Raw genomic sequence first — 13,178 nt, 5'->3', positions numbered from 1 at the left:
TAATAATCTCTCTACTGGCTCGAGTCTTTTGTTCACACTCGTATCTGACATAGGCTGAGAGGCAGTGGGGAATTATAGCTTAAAATAAATGCATCACACATTACAGAGGAAAAATCTGCCTGCCATGTTCACTGTGACAGATTCCTGTGACAAACTGCAGAGTAGAAATTATAATCTGTTTTGGTGTCAAGGATCCTGAATTCTAAAGAACTCCAGCAGAACTTTATTGATAGCTAAATGTGATTGTGCTTGTGCATATTCATTTTAGTAATATCACAAATAACATTTTAAAGTGATTGGTTTGAAGCCGGCTGCTAAACTTTAAATTTTGAGTTAGTTAGACATTCCTCGAAAACCAATGCTTTCCAGAAACAACCACATACAGCAATAATAATAAATACAATCTACGACTGCATGCATAATACTCTCAATAGCCTAACAGGGCTTACACTGATTGATTGATTGCTTTCCTATTATCCCTCTCCACATGCACTTACATCGTGACGTCAGACACATACTGTATACTGATGTTGAAGGAGTAGAAGTGCTCCACTTTAAAGTGGAGCAAATCAAATCAAGGAAAGGTAGAAAATGTCAGAAGTGACGAAGCTCAAAATATTTAACTTAGTAAGCAGTAACTATGAACATTGTTTTACGGTGTACAAGGATACAGTACTGTGCATAATTCTACCACCGGTATTCTGTCCAGGTCTTGTGTAATTTGGCATAATACACCTTTTTTCCCTGGTTTCTCTTCCTTAAGAATGGCTTCTCGACAGCCATGCATCAAGATCATTTCAGTGAACAGTAAATGGAACAAGTAAAGGGCCAGATGCCTCTCTCAGGTCCTATATAAGGTCATTGGAGTGTTTCCTTAAGTACATGACCTTTAGATGCTGTTTATCTGCTGTAGATCATTTTTAGGCCTGCCACTTCTTCTTTTGTCAGCCTCTTGTCCAGTTTCCTCATTTTTTAAGGACACACTTCACACCATGCCCAGATATGCCAGGTATTTGGCTAACAGACCTTTGGGAATCACATTATTTGTGCAAAACTCCTATTTTGTGCCTGCCAAACTGTTATCTTTGGCATTTTTGTCGATTCAACCAAAGAAAGCGGGTGTTCTTTTTGACAGGCTCCTAGTAAAAAGTGCATAGAGATAAAATTTAAAAATGTATATTTGCTAAGTCGGCTGTTATGAGTGGACACAACACAGGTTCATTCCTTAAGTTAGATGCATTTTTTATGCTTGAATGATTTATATGTCAGTGTTAATTGGCTTTACAAATAAACAAACGGACAAAGAAAGATTCCTCTGGGAATGATCAGGCACGAGAACTGAAGTGGAAACAAGTTAAAAAGCAGCTAATGATGAAAGGAAAACCTCGGAAAGCATGCAGAACAATTGCAATTTCAACCAAGCATCGCTCCTTTGAGGCAAAATATAAAGAAATGATAGGTGGCTCGAGACTTTTTCACAGCACTGTACATTAGACATAAGTCATGTAAGTTCAGGCCAGTTGTTTTCCCTGGCTAAATAAGGGAACTGTTGTATATGGTGATGATGGTTACATATGGGATTGGTGCTTTTTGATGTATACGTGTATATATCTTATCAGTTATGCAGAATCTCAATTTTGGTGGTTAGCATGAATGTATGCACTTAAATGTCTAGTCCTGAGTCCCATCGGCTATGGACTAAAAATTGAGGGGGAAAAAAAGTTGTGGAGGGGAATAGAGAATTTAACAATAGACACATTTGTTGGCTTTCACCATATTTGCTGGTAAACTAGTATGTTTGATGTGTTGCTGGACTTAAATCAAACTAAAATTAAAATTAAGTAAAATATTATGAAACGTCTGGTTACTTTCACTTTCACTGGCTGCTGTTTTTTTTATATATCAGAGCAGGATTCTTTTCATTTGCAAAACACAGGTTACAGCTGCTCTGCCAGACATTTCTTCCTTCCCAATTATTCCATTCTGGTGGTTAACAAAAAATTTGTGAGTGATAACAATTTTAGTTATTGCAGTTCTACACTTTTGGGCACTTTTATTGGCAATTTTTATTTATTTGCCAATAAAAAGTTTGTGAAACTTGTGAATTGTGGTTGTGATTGTTCTTCACTATGTAATATAAACATAAAAAAAGATCTAAATAAAACTGAAGCAGCAAAGGGCACAAAAACAACAACTTTGTGCCACTGCCAAATGGCAGAAACACGGTGCTATTATAATCAAAATGCCAAGTTAAAGTACTGCATTATCATAACTATTAACAACAACAACAAAATACGCAAAAAGATTTACCTCAATTATACATAACAGGCTAAATAAATAAGATTTTGGGTGTTTTACATTTACCTAAAAATGGCTCTTTTGATAGTAAAAGTCCCCAGCCAATGAAGTTGATCTACATAGTAAACGTTGCTGGAATTCTGACCTCTTTAAATAGAAGAATGTAAAGTTGTGCCCATACTCTGGATCATGAATCCTGAATTCAACATCCAAGCACAGCAGCACAGTCATAATCCACAATGAGCACAAAACTGTACATTACAGCAGGTTCATGTGTTTAAAAAGTTGGATGTTTGCAAATTTGAACTACATAACCCTCAACCAACTCAAAAACTGAAGGAGACTAATATTATGTAATCATTTATCAACTAATAAACACATAGCATCAGCTCTAGGAAGGAAATTTCATCCAGGTGGGCAAATAATTCTTGGTTAAGAAAAAAAATGGCAAACCATAGAAGAAAAAGTGGCTCAGAATTCATTAGAAGCCACCACAGCCTGCAGCAGCAGCAGCAGACACTGCAGAGGAAACAAGTGACCCAGACATTCTTAGAAAAAGCAGAGAGAAGACGTGGATGGCACTGATAAGGCTAATGTCTCCACAGAGGGGTAATTGCACTCTACTGCACACTTGTAAAGGTTTCATCAAAGAGTGCGACCGCTTGGCATAATGCGTTCCTACTTTCTTTATTTAATTAGATGGATTTTTTTTGTTTTTGTTTTTAAAGAAGTTCAGTGTGCAGTCTTTCTTTTATCATTTCAGGAAGTTATATGGAGTAGTAGTCCATCATGTATCAATGCTAAAATGATAGAGAGATCAATTATAGATTTGACGTTTCTACTTCTGAAACATAAATAGTTTACAGCTTCCACAAATCTCATTTTAATATGTATGGGTACTAAGGTAGAAAGGTTATTAATACTGATTAATACTATAATACTGATTTCTTTATTTTCTGTATGTTTTTCACCCTTAAATGTTTCACATCATCAAAGAAATTTAAATATTAGTCAAAGATAACACAGGTAAACACAAACTGCAATTTCTAAATGAAGCTGTTTATTATTAAGGGTAAAAAAAAATCCAAGCCTACGTGTCCCTATGTGGAAAAAAAATGATTGGCCCCTAAACCTAATAACTGGTTTGCCACCCTAAGCAGCAACAACTGCAATCAAGCCTTTTCGATAACTGCCAATGAGTCTTTTACAGCGCTTGTGGAGGAATTTTGGCCCACTCATCTTTGCAGAATCGTTGTAATTCAGCCACATTAATGAAGATGTTTTTTGGCAAATCTGAGACAAGCCTTTATGTTCTCTTCAATGGATACCATTTTTGCAGAGTGTCCTGAACTCTGGCCTTAACTGAAACATGTGAACCCTACGGTTCATTAATGTTGTTTTACTTTCTTTTGTGACCTCCTGGAAAGGGATGGGTATCGTTTCGGTTTTATCCGATACCGGTGCCAAACCGGCACTTTTGAAACGGTGCCGGTGCTTAAACGGTGCTCCATGCTTAAAGAATGGAGAACACAAAGTTGGTCCAAAAACCTCTCATGGTCAGCTGTTTTTTTGTAAAAAGATAACAATGTTAGCCTTTTCTGCAGCTATAGGGCATATATGGTATCACTCTTGGCTGGAAGCAGTGCTTAAACAATGGAAAAAACACACACTTTGTCCAAAAAACTCTCATGTTTAACTGTTTTCCACTTTTTCTTTGGTCATTTTAGCCTTTTTGTCCAGGGTGAAGGGAGTATCTGCCATCAAACAAGAGGACAGCCGCATGTAGCTATGATGGTGTTTGCTAGTTCACCTTACCTGCATTAATTTAATAACGTGGTTAGCCTACTCAACGTAAATTACACACGGACAACATTAAGCCACTCACGCAGAGAAGAACGGCTGCTGCTGCCATCATCATCCGTCATCATTTCTGCTACACTGGCAGGGCTAGGGGCCAGGACTCTCCTCTTCAGGTTCTTTGGGGATGTTGGTAACTCGGTGCATTTCTAGGCTTTTAAAAAACGCTATGGCACCGGTATGGCACCGGATACCGGTAGCCATCCCTACTCCTGGATAAGTCGTCGATGTGCTTTTGTAGGAATTTTGGTAGTCCAGTCTTTCCTGGAAAGCTTCGCCACTGTTCCAAGTTTTCTCCATTTGTGTGTAATGGCTCTCACTGTGATCCACTGGAGCTCGAAGGCTTAGAAATAGCTTTCCACACCGGTAGATGTCTGTGATTTTTGTTTCTCGTGTGTCTCTTTAGATTGTGGCATGATGTGTTGCTTTTAGAGATCTATTATGCTGCTTTCCTTTGTCAGACAGGTTCTATGTAAGTGATTCCTTAATTCAGCAGGTCTGCCAGTAATCATCCCACAATGTATTTAGTGAAACTGAACTCAGATTTTCAAAAAAAAAAAAAAAAAAAGGTTAATCACAGTTAATTCGCAATAGGACCAGGTAGTTTTGGAAACCTTTTCTCCTTTAATGAATGAAATCATCATTTAAAAACTGCATTTAGTATTTCCTCAGGTTATCTTTGTATAATATTAAAATGAGTCTGGTGATCTGAAACATGCAAGTGTCACAAATATGCAAAAAACTAGGAAATTGGTAAGAAGGCAAACACTTTTTCACACCACTGTATATGGAGGCTTCTTTAATAATTCAACACTGTCTGGTGTCACCCACTGAAACAAACACCCCTTAAGCTAACCCCACCCACGGATCTGCAGTTGGCACCATCTGAAAGCTTTTCGAGGGTGTCATTTGAAAATCATGGCTCTGGGCAGCTGATCGCTAAGACGCTGTACCACCTTTGATGCAAATGTTAAAAAAGCTGTTAAGTAGTTGTGTTTAAGTAATATTTAAAAAGTGCTTTCATATAAGCACAATAACCAGCACAACAGCAACCTAAAAAAGGGGAGACTCAGATGGTGGTATCAGGAATGTGTTAGGGCTCAGCGGGTGAGGCAGTGAAGCCCTGCATCCAACCACGAAATGCATTGAATGCTGGACAAAGGAAGGAAGCCAGGAGGAAGGCAAAGACAACACGGAAACACAAGCTATAATAGAACAGTGTGAGGGAAGCTTAAGGTGGGATGTGAAAGATCACTGGCTATAAGCACCCAGGAGGGGGCATGAGCTGTACAGACCAACGAAAGATTAACAAGTGAAACCTGTTTTTCCACAGATTTGACACAATGACCCCAGACCACAGCTTCTCTCCACCCACTCCCTCAGCTTGTAACCATCTAGGGAGAGGACATGTGGGTGTGGGTGGTGTAGTCCTACAATATCTCTATTTTCTTTAAAGTTACACAGACAAAATGAAAATACTTTCAAAGGAAGAACAGAGCAGAGTGTTCTTAAATAGGCTCAAAACATTTGGTGTATGCAGCATAACCCAGCATCAAAGCACAATGGGGGTTTTTGTGCATGTGTTCAAGGCAGTAGGATGGAGGATGAGTGCAGCGAGCTAGAAAAAAAATGTCTGGCTCTGACAAGGCAGGTGCAAGAGGGGAGGATAAAACTGAAGTCCTTTTTTAGTCATTGTCTTCCATTTGAAGTCTCTAATAAACTAATGCGGCGCTCAGTTGTTATTAACTCTTTGAATTCTGGGATTAAAGAAAAAGGCATTTCCCCTCTAGGTGTGATCACTAAAGACATATATGCTGACATGATGAAAGCATATGCAAGGCAAATTAAACCCTCAGCTCTTTTTAAAAATATACACCTGGTCACCTTCACACTCCTTATAGAATAAATTTTTTAACTCTTGTATTCAAAGCATAACGTCACTCCTAAGAGGCACACTCTTGAAACGGCGTGCATTTGATGTAAGTGGTGGCGACGCCAGTAAAGCTGTGTAAAAACCTACAAAATCCACATCAAGATGGAAATTATGGAGAGATTAGCTTTAGGAAAATATAATGATTTGGGTTATATTAGACCCTTATGGTGCATTAGCCATATGTTAAGCACATGCATGGACATGGTCAAGGCAACCTGCTGAAGATCAAACTGAGTGTCTGAATGAGGATGAAAGGCAGTTTCAATTACTTTAAATGTGGCATGGTTGAGTATTTCAAAATCTGGTGCTCTACTGGGATTTTCCAAAACAACCATCTCTAGGGTTTACAGAGAATGGTCTGAAAAAGAGAAAACTTCCAGTGAGCTGCGGTTCTCTGGGTGAAAATTGATGGTGTTGATGCCAGAGGGCAGAGGAGAATGGCCAGACTGCTTTGAGCAGGAAGGCAACAGTAACTGATCACTAGTAAACAATCATTCATTAGAACTAAAGTATGCAGAATGCACACAACATTGAACCTTGAAGCAGATGGGCTACAGTGGCAGAATACCACATCAGGTGCCACTCCTGTCAAGAAACCGAGCATAACATTTGCATAGGCATACCTAAAGTGGACAGTAGAAGATTGGAAAAGTGTTTCTTGGTCTGATGAGCCTCGATTTTCGCTGTTGGCAGGGTCCGAGTTTTGCGTAAATACCATGAAAGCATCGATCCAACCTGCCTTGGATCAAGAGTTCAGGCTGCTGGTATAATGGTGTGGGAGATACTTTCTTGTCTGTGAAGGTTCTCAGTCATCCAGGTCATCGTAGTCTAAGGAGCTTGGAAAGAAAAGCATCTGAACTTGAAGACGTTTCACCTCTCATCCGAGAAGCTTCTTCAGTTCTAGAGTCAAATAGTGGAGAGTCCCAGGTTTAAACCCTGTGGGAGTTTCCCCCCAAGAGGGACAAATCGACGCCCTAATGATCCTCTACCTAATCACACGAGCCAAGGTGTGAAAACGGGTGTAGGTCACAATCAGTCAAGGTTTTGTGTGAGCTCATTGTGAAACCTGGCCCCACCCTATCATGTGATTTCCTGAGGTCAGATGCCCCGAGATGTGAGTGGGCGTTAAGGCGTCTGGGAAGGGACTGGATTATAGATGTCAGAAAGTTTGTGTCATAAGCCACCGCCTCTGTTCAAAGATGGTCGCTCACAGTGGACATAAATGGCCTCTTTTACTCCTCTTTCAAACCAAGATATTTTCTTGGCATACTTTAGGCCCCTTAGTACAAAGTGCTTTCAATTTGATTCATTACAAACTGTACTGTACTCACTATACTCAAATGGCCTCCACGGCCACCAGAACTCTTCTGCGATGTGGTGGAACAAATCTGAAGCAACTGTGTGATGCTTTCATGTCAATATAGACCAAAATGTCAGAGAAATGTTTTTATGTCCTCATCGAATCCAAGCCATGAAGAATTAAGCTAGCTTTGCCAAAGAAACAAACCGCTACTAGCAAGATGTATCTAATAAAATGTCTTGTGAACGTGTAAGAATAGTGTATTAGCTATATGTTAAGCACATGCATGCAAACCTGTATTGACAGCAACCTTCTCCACCATTTTCCTTGTTATGCCTGAGGCGATGACCATCTTTCCAAAAAGATTTAAGGGTTTATATTTTACATGACTACAGGAGGTTGCCCAAGTAAATAGCCATTATTTTAACCACCCCTTAAGAAATACAGATGATTATTATTTTTTGATGAAGCATTATATATACTGTATGCACATCTGTAGCTATTTCTGTGCATATGTTTCTTCCATCTGCAATTCAGAGTATACATTTCCACATGAACAGTTACTTCAAATACACACTTGTAAACAGCTGGGACTTGTATATATCAAGTATTTTACAAAGGAAAGGAAATGAAACGAAAAAGAGAAAATGAACTGTAAGTACATACTGAAACACCCCTCTGTGTCCACTGTTATTTGAATCAACACCTCTGTGGTAATAATATGTGTCAAATGAAAGAGATGGCTTATACACCCATGAGACAGGCTGCACGGCAACAGACATGCGCTGACATGAAGGAATAGGGTCATACAGGCAACGAGGGCATCAGCTTGAAGCTTGAGTGGTTCTAACTAACTAGTCTTCTAAGAAGAGTCCCTCTCAGGAGTGAGCATGCTATATAAATACTTCATCATATCAGAATATTTTAATGAATGCTCCGGTGTGATTCAAGGCTAGGTTCTCTTGAACCATAGTCGGTTTTATTATCATTTCATTAGTATTATGAAGTAATGTGTTTTTCGTCTAATTTTGTTTGCCAAAGACTTTCTCAAGATAATTAGAGAATCGTTCATTTTGATTCATTAGTTTTTATCAGATTGACGTTGTTTAATGAACTTCAAACATCTGGGAAAGGTTTGATGGAACAGCTTCAATTAGCACCCATGTAGTATGTCTCAGAAAGTGTGAAAGTGTAAAGTATTGAAGCTGTGCTTCTGCCATCAGATAATCAAGCAGAGTACAATTATGAGTATGAAATGGATCAGGGCTATTAGCCGCTTGTTCAGCAGGGGTGTTGTGTCAGCTGAAGGGGAGATATGATAACTTCTACAGGTATCTCAGCGACTATTAAAAGGAAAGGACAGTGCAGCCTGAATGTTAAATCCAAATCTGAGCATGGCAGTGCATAATTTGAATGAACTTGTTAACATTTAAATACGGGGTAGAGTCGCATTTGTTGTCCATTAAAAATCTTCACACCTTGGCCTGAAGTGTTAAGACATGCTCTTTCAGTAAACGTACATGCAGTTTTGAGCTGCTAGCTCAAAGACTGTCCTTGTTGAAGAATGGTCAAATATCCTATTATGCACAGTTCAGGACCTGTGATTTGATCGTAATCCAAGGGGGATTATGGCTGCTCTGAATGCATAGGTTTGCTTTACTTCTTAATATGAAGGTGATAGTCAACATATTGATGGGGGAGGGTTTTTTCCTGTCACTCTCTCCTTCTCTTGTATTTTCCTTGTGTGTGAACATTGCGCTGTGTTTATCCAAGGTTCACAAGTGGCATGAAACAAGGCAAAATTGTGATGGGAGGGAACGAGCAAACTGGGTTACGCCAATGGGCTACGCCACTGTCTGCCAATGGCAGACCTGAATGGCATGGCAGACTGCCAACAGCTATTTATTTTATCCCCTGACATAGATATCTTCCCCCAGGAAGCTTTGCCATGGCAATTGTTTCACAAAGTGAGGTGTTCTCCCCCCGCAGGGTATATGAGAGGGTGGCCAAATGATACTATTTTCTTGCACAACTAGTGAGCAGCGGTAACAGCTTCTTCTGGGAGCCAAACGGTGTGTGGGGAAAAAAAGAGGCTTATCATTCATGAGAACCGTGAACCCAGCACTAAGTCACATGCAATTGCTTTAGTGATGTACAATCAGACAGCGAAAGAGAGAGAGAGCTGTAACTGGAATGACAGAATTATCTCATGACTTAGTGTTTCACAGAGGGGGTCTCGGGGCGTTCACGGTCACTGTGCCAGAGCTCTGACTGCAGCCTGTTGTAAGATAATAGTGTTAATTTTGATAAGAATAAAGGGAAAGAATTGAGAGGGCAATTTCTTTAGGAAACCATTAATGTAATCTTGTGTTGGATTAATTCTTGAGTGAATCAGGAGTGCTGTGAGGGCCAGTGTGGAGTTTATTCACAAAGTGTCCCCTCCTAATCTGCCGCTTTAAAATGTAAAATGCAATTAAAGACGCTCTGCCTGACTAACCGGGGATACATCAGCGAGAGAACACGCTCGACCTGACTGGGGATTGCTGCTAAACTCATAGAGAATTATCAGCCTTATGTGTTATATCCTAAGCTTCACTTCTGTGTACTTACATAGCTACTTACATTGGACATTTTGTTTTTCATTTTAATCGTTACAGCAGTGGAATCTAGCTACATTTCCGGGTCTTTTGCTGAGTATAACTAATTGAGTATCTGAGTTTCACTAACTGCCTGCGCAATTTTCTTTATTTCTTGCAGAGTTGCACTTCTCACGGATCGTCTGTTAAGGGCGGCAAAGTGGCACCAGGGGCATCAACAGTAGCTCCACCTATTCTCAGCAAAGCACTGTCTAAAGGGAAACGCTTCAGGTACAATTATGACATGCTCTTTTTTTTTTCCTGCCCTGTTTCATATCTGGGGCTGAGTCAGCATGTTTGAGCCATAAGGGGCAGTGAGGTGAAAAATTTAATCATCCCATGTAGTGTAATATGTATATCGTCGAGGCCGCTAACAAAAGAAAACAGATCACATACACATAGAGGTTAGATCTTATATCTGCGTGCATTTTATTGTATGATTATTGGTTCAGCGAGCATGACATAAAAAAGAAAAAACAGAGTAGAGGCTGTCAAGCTAGTTGAGGATGGAGACGTCTTTATTTACATGGCATTCAAGTAAATTGTTCAAAGTAATTAAATGTGTCCTCGGGCATCTCCTGAAATGACTAGTTGAACGCAGATAGGAGCGAACATAATAACACTCCTCCAAGGAGAAGTGAATTTAATGTCCAGAGTTAAACACTGACTCAGCCCAATTTTTATGCCATCCTTCAAATGACAGAAGATTCAAGGAAATGAACAGCGTTTTTGCTTTTTGCTACGAGGGATATCGCAAGCAGGGTTGCTTTGTGATCACAGCACTCAGTACCAAATGCTGCAGTTTCCAATCCTCAGAAGAACACAGGGATGTGGATATAGGCCGCGCTACAATGGCCTCATCTGAGCTGTTTACAGAGACGTTTCATTTGCTTTGATGATATGGATGCAGGCACACTTTGACAGTTAATGCTATTCAGTCACACGACATGTAAGCCTGCCATCTTTTCAAAGAAGTTTATTTTCCTTAGAAGCTATTACACGGATTGTTGATCCTCATACTTGTTGCCTGTTACCTGAGATGATTGGTACCAAATCTGAATAACAGTGTTGGAGCTGCACATTATGTTACAATGCAAGATATAGCACTGTGCAAAAGTCTTGAGCCACCCTTTTCTTTGTATTTTTGCGTGGGAAATGGTACATAATTGCAGTGATTAAAACTTGCAAACATGCATGGAAATGAAGCACAAACAGGCAAACGCAAGGCTTTCTAGCTTCTTTCAGGAGTCTTCAAAAATAGTTCTCCAGGCTTGTTGAAGGAAATTCAAAGCTCTTCTTTGGATGTTGGCTGCCTTTTGTTCTGTTCTCTGTCAAGATGTTCCCACTGCTGCAGTATTATTGAGGTCTGGGCTCTGGCCAGATCAGTCTATGACTGATAGTGCTCCATTGTGTGCTCTTTCTTTTCAGGTATACTTGAACTTCACTGGGAATATGTTTTGAATCATTTTCATGCTAAAATATAAAGCCGTTTCCAATCAGATGCTTTCCAGATGGTATTACACGCTGGATTGAAATGTAATTATTTTTCAATCGCCACTGGCTGAAATTTAGCCCCAAACCACCACAGAGCCTCCACCATGTTTTAAAGATGGTTGTAGACACTCAATGTTCTGGATCTCCTCCATTTATACTGGTTAAATAGTTCTAATACTGTTTTATGACTTGTCAAACTGCATTAGCGTTCACATTTTCCATAGATTCAACAAAAGAAAGGGAAGCAAATTATCTATTTTTGCAACTAGCTGCAAATAGTTTTTTGCCAAGTTGTTATGTGTGGACAAAATGCTGATTCACCCCTTGAGTCAGGTGCCTTTTTTATGCTTGAATGAATTTATAGGTCAGTGTTGTGGCTAGACAAAAAAACCACCACTTTCATAAAATTACAAGAAAATCTGGCTCATTAAAAGAGAAATAGAAAGAAATCGGGGTGACTCAATACTTTTAAACAGAACTGTTGTGCATAAGTTTTAACATATTTATTTAAACCCTCATTATTTTTGGTATAGCGTGTTGGATTTTCCATATTCTGCATCAAAAGCACAGAATACAGAATGTACAGAGATTAAAAGAGCCTATGTTAGGGTAGAAAACGGTGAATGGCGAGCTTGTCTCTATATACCGAGGAAGGGTTTTTTTTATGTGTGGCTGACTGCGATGCCACCTTTAGTGAAAGCCCCACTGTGGCAGCAGTTATTCTGTTTTAATGGACCAGTGCTGTGTCAAAGAGGAAAGTTTTTTACAAAAAAAGGTTGTCATATGTGGCTGCGGGGATGGTACCATCTCCCTCTGGTGTTTTATTCTCCGCAGTGTCGTGCAGGTGCCTCATGAAGGGCAGCTGACAGTCAATCATCTGTTCAGCTTGCTCTCAAAGTAGGCCGAGGCAGGGGAGAACTAGACTGTGATGGATGATGTTGAGATGCTTTCAGCTATTGACCTGAAAGTGGACCACAACGTGAGCTATCAGGAGAACTGCACCATAAACATGTGTCAATATGGCCTATCAATACTGCTGAAAATGGTTACCTGTGTCTCATTGGTTTATAATTAGGCTGGATTATATGCAAACTGATTCACTTGTAATGCAGATTGCCTCTGTTGAGCTGAGATTTTGTTAAATGTCACAATACGATTCTAAAACAGCTGTAACGTAATCTTTAACCAACTTAGCATTAATACGTTAGTGCGTCTGAACCTTCTGTAATTAGCATTAAGCACATTTAAGGCTGACAGGATTTGTTGTTTTGCACAAGCAAACGTTATCCTTTAATACACGTCACCAAAGGCATTAGCAATATCTTGCCTTGCAGTCAATGGAAATGTCTGCAATAGAAGATATTTGTTTAAAACCCATAAATATCATCCAACGTTTGCACTAGTGGAAAATCCAGAAGATCTTATCAACATTTTTGAAACATGGTTTGTTGCAGAGAGCTTCTCTGTGAAAAATAGTTAGGACAGTCTTCTTCAAAAAAGACAGGTGATTGACTGAACCATCTGCGCAATAGCCCCACCATGGACTAAACTCAAACAGCAGATCAACAAGCCACAGGACAACCAAGGAACATCAATGAGGGGAAGAAAACAACAGATTCGGAAGACCTTGAAAGCTTTGAAAGCTAGCAAGATTTCTTAA

The 13,178-nt window shown here is 39.6% G+C and overlaps 1 protein-coding gene across 1 annotated transcript in view; it reads left to right on the top strand.

Moving 5' to 3' along the window:
- nrg3b (neuregulin 3b) overlaps positions 1–13,178 on the top strand; it is a 198,618-nt gene that overhangs the window by 176,036 nt on the left and 9,404 nt on the right. The window contains exon 8 of the mRNA XM_005747378.1: positions 10,146–10,255. Coding sequence (XP_005747435.1) covers positions 10,146–10,255 — 110 coding nt within the window. The remainder of the gene's footprint in view (positions 1–10,145; positions 10,256–13,178) is intronic.

This window comes from Pundamilia nyererei, unplaced genomic scaffold (genome assembly GCF_000239375.1).
Source record: "Pundamilia nyererei isolate P.nyererei 1_Seehausen unplaced genomic scaffold, PunNye1.0 scaffold00196, whole genome shotgun sequence".
Lineage (NCBI taxonomy): Eukaryota > Metazoa > Chordata > Actinopteri > Cichliformes > Cichlidae > Pundamilia > Pundamilia nyererei.
The sequence above is the reverse complement of the archived record's forward strand: the minus strand, read 5'-3'. Positions and strand labels throughout refer to the sequence as shown.